Genomic DNA, 2,500 nt, shown 5'->3' with positions numbered 1-2,500 from the left:
CCTAATCTGGCACTCTCAGGACCTATGTGCCAGAGGTCTGTGTAAGATAATATTATTGCTACCACAGTCTTAATATAAACAATTAAAGTCAATACACATACAACAGATATAAGAGATATACAAGTAAATAAGTAAAAATGCAGCTCTACAAAAGGGACACTACACAAAATAGTGTAACTTTAATAAACTGAATTAGATAAAAGATAATTTTCCTATTGTGACCAAGTAGTGCCAAAATCAGTGTCAGATAGCACACGTCCGGCCAACTAATATTTCTTCAGACAACAGAACAAGACTTTCAAAGACCAGAAATATATTTGCTATTGGCATAATGAACACACGATTATAGCATTAATATTTAACTTGTGTAATTCGTCTGAAATCCAGTTTAGAATTACAGCACAATAATATGATAAAAAAATATATTAGTTCTGATCACAAATATCAAATAAAAGCAATGAATAAACAGGAAAAAAATATATAGAGAGAAAGACAATAACATGACAGAGAGTAAAAAAGAGAGAAAAGGGTCAGCAAAGGTAACTGAATCTGTCAATCATCACCACATTATATTTACTGAAGATCATGACTGCATCTTACTGTTCACATTCATAAATGCTGATTCTGACTAGGACTTCTTCTAGGACAACTTCTTCTCACTGAATCTATGACTAATTTTTGTTAAAGTTACTGATACTAATACTTCAGTAGATTATATAAGATGTTAATAGATTTATTGTCTTTTGTAGTTTGTATAAGTGTGTAAAAAGGAATAACCAATAATAAAATATTAGTCACCAATACATTTTACCACATGTTATTCAGGAGCATGATAATGTCATTCATATCTGCATCAAAACTGACATTTCTGTTAACAACCAATGAAAGTACTCAATAAAAGGCTTTCCAGTTTGTTTCTTTTAATACTCTAAAATGATTATAAGAATATAATACCAAAAAAAGAAACATGCTCTTCCAAAGGCAAGTGTTTGTAAAATAAAAGAATCCTTACCTGTATTTTATCTAGTTCACCCGTTGAATCCATTCTCGAAGCTACATTAACTGCATTTCCCCATATGTCGTACTGGGGCTTTCTAGCACCTATGACTCCAGCCACAACAGGGCCTATATTTATACCTGTAAGAGACGACTCAGTAAGTGCATATTCTCCCAAAAATTCGACACATTCTACATATATGTATCCAACCTCTACTTCTTTCTTTCTCCCTTGTAAGTACATATGTACAATATGCAAATACTCATATCATTACTTCTACAAAAAAAAATCTTTAGTGTTCATAATCTATTATACCAAATTATAGACAAATTGCTTTCATCTCAACACAGCATTATTGTTACCCCACTCTAACAAACTCAACCACATGATGAGAATTATTCACATGCGCATACTACAATCAAACTGCTTGATATAAGATTTATTTTCACGTGTCCAATTCTAATTGAGGTATTGGAACACTTTACATTATCTTTTTATAGGGCTAATTCTCTTTGAGAAGATTGCATATAGTTACAGTAGTCCTTCAGTATTCAAAATTCAAAACAATGGTAATAATATAGTTACCTATTCTTATTTTGAAGTTATTAAAGGAATGTTCATTTACATACTCCAGTTGGTCTCTTATTCGTAGAGCATAGTCAGCCATAGCTGTCACGTGACGGAAACTTTTCAAATCCCTAGTAGATTTTGTGAGCCCTGTAAAAAGAATATTAATGAATAATTTAAAAGTAGCATTAACAAAAATAACTAGGTAAAAAAAAAATAATGACAAAAATAAAAAAATAAATATATATATATATATATACATATATAGATTGGTAGATAGATATATCTTACCATAATCTAACTATGGTAATGTATATAATACTTTCATGATGGTAAAAATAGCCTTAGCTTCTGTAAGCCGTCCAAAACATATTTACCAGCAGCTGCCATGTATGTGGCACCAGTGGATTTTATCTTTTCAATCCACTTGAAGCGTTCCTCTTCAAGAAGCTCATCAAAGTCTGCTATGATTTCATTGAGAAGCCGCAAACATTCTACTCCTTCATTATTGGACTCAAGTTCAACATAAAAGTCAGAGAAATTTGGGATGGAAGCAAATAAGATGCAGACACTTTCACATTCTTCATGATAAAGTTCCTGAAAGGACAAAAATATATATAATATTTACCTATAATTCTCTTGAAGGGAGACCTATTAGGTGTGCATATAGGAATTTTCTTATAACAATTAATTTTTTCTAACTTTTTTTATCAATTTCTAAGTTAAGTAATATATTATCATAACTCTGGGTTACATCAAAACACAATATTTAAACTAAAAGGAATCATATAATGTCTGTTTTCAAATAAACATGCTTTGTATAATACATGACTGTATACTGACGCACACAGCTATACATAAAAAGAAATGCACATGTGGTAAAGAAGTTTTCTATGTCATGCTTACATCTGGTGCTCTGTCCACACAAAGGAAGTG

General features: G+C 31.0%; 1 protein-coding gene across 1 annotated transcript in view; it reads right to left on the bottom strand.

Moving 5' to 3' along the window:
* Nucleotides 1–2,500, bottom strand: part of LOC122251972 (adenylate cyclase type 5) — a gene marked incomplete in the record, with an annotated part of 631,004 nt that overhangs the window by 4,654 nt on the left and 623,850 nt on the right. The window contains 4 exon segments of the mRNA XM_086554818.1: nt 1,013–1,137; nt 1,583–1,714; nt 1,942–2,161; nt 2,471–2,500. The exon segment at nt 2,471–2,500 is cut by the window's right edge and continues 80 nt beyond it. Of these exon segments, the coding sequence (XP_086410944.1) occupies nt 1,013–1,137; nt 1,583–1,714; nt 1,942–2,161; nt 2,471–2,500 (507 nt within the window).

This window comes from Penaeus japonicus, unplaced genomic scaffold (genome assembly GCF_977035675.1).
Source record: "Penaeus japonicus unplaced genomic scaffold, GWHDUDI00000001_assembly GWHDUDI00000001, whole genome shotgun sequence".
Taxonomy (NCBI): Eukaryota; Metazoa; Arthropoda; class Malacostraca; order Decapoda; family Penaeidae; genus Penaeus; species Penaeus japonicus.
The sequence above is the reverse complement of the archived record's forward strand: the minus strand, read 5'-3'. Positions and strand labels throughout refer to the sequence as shown.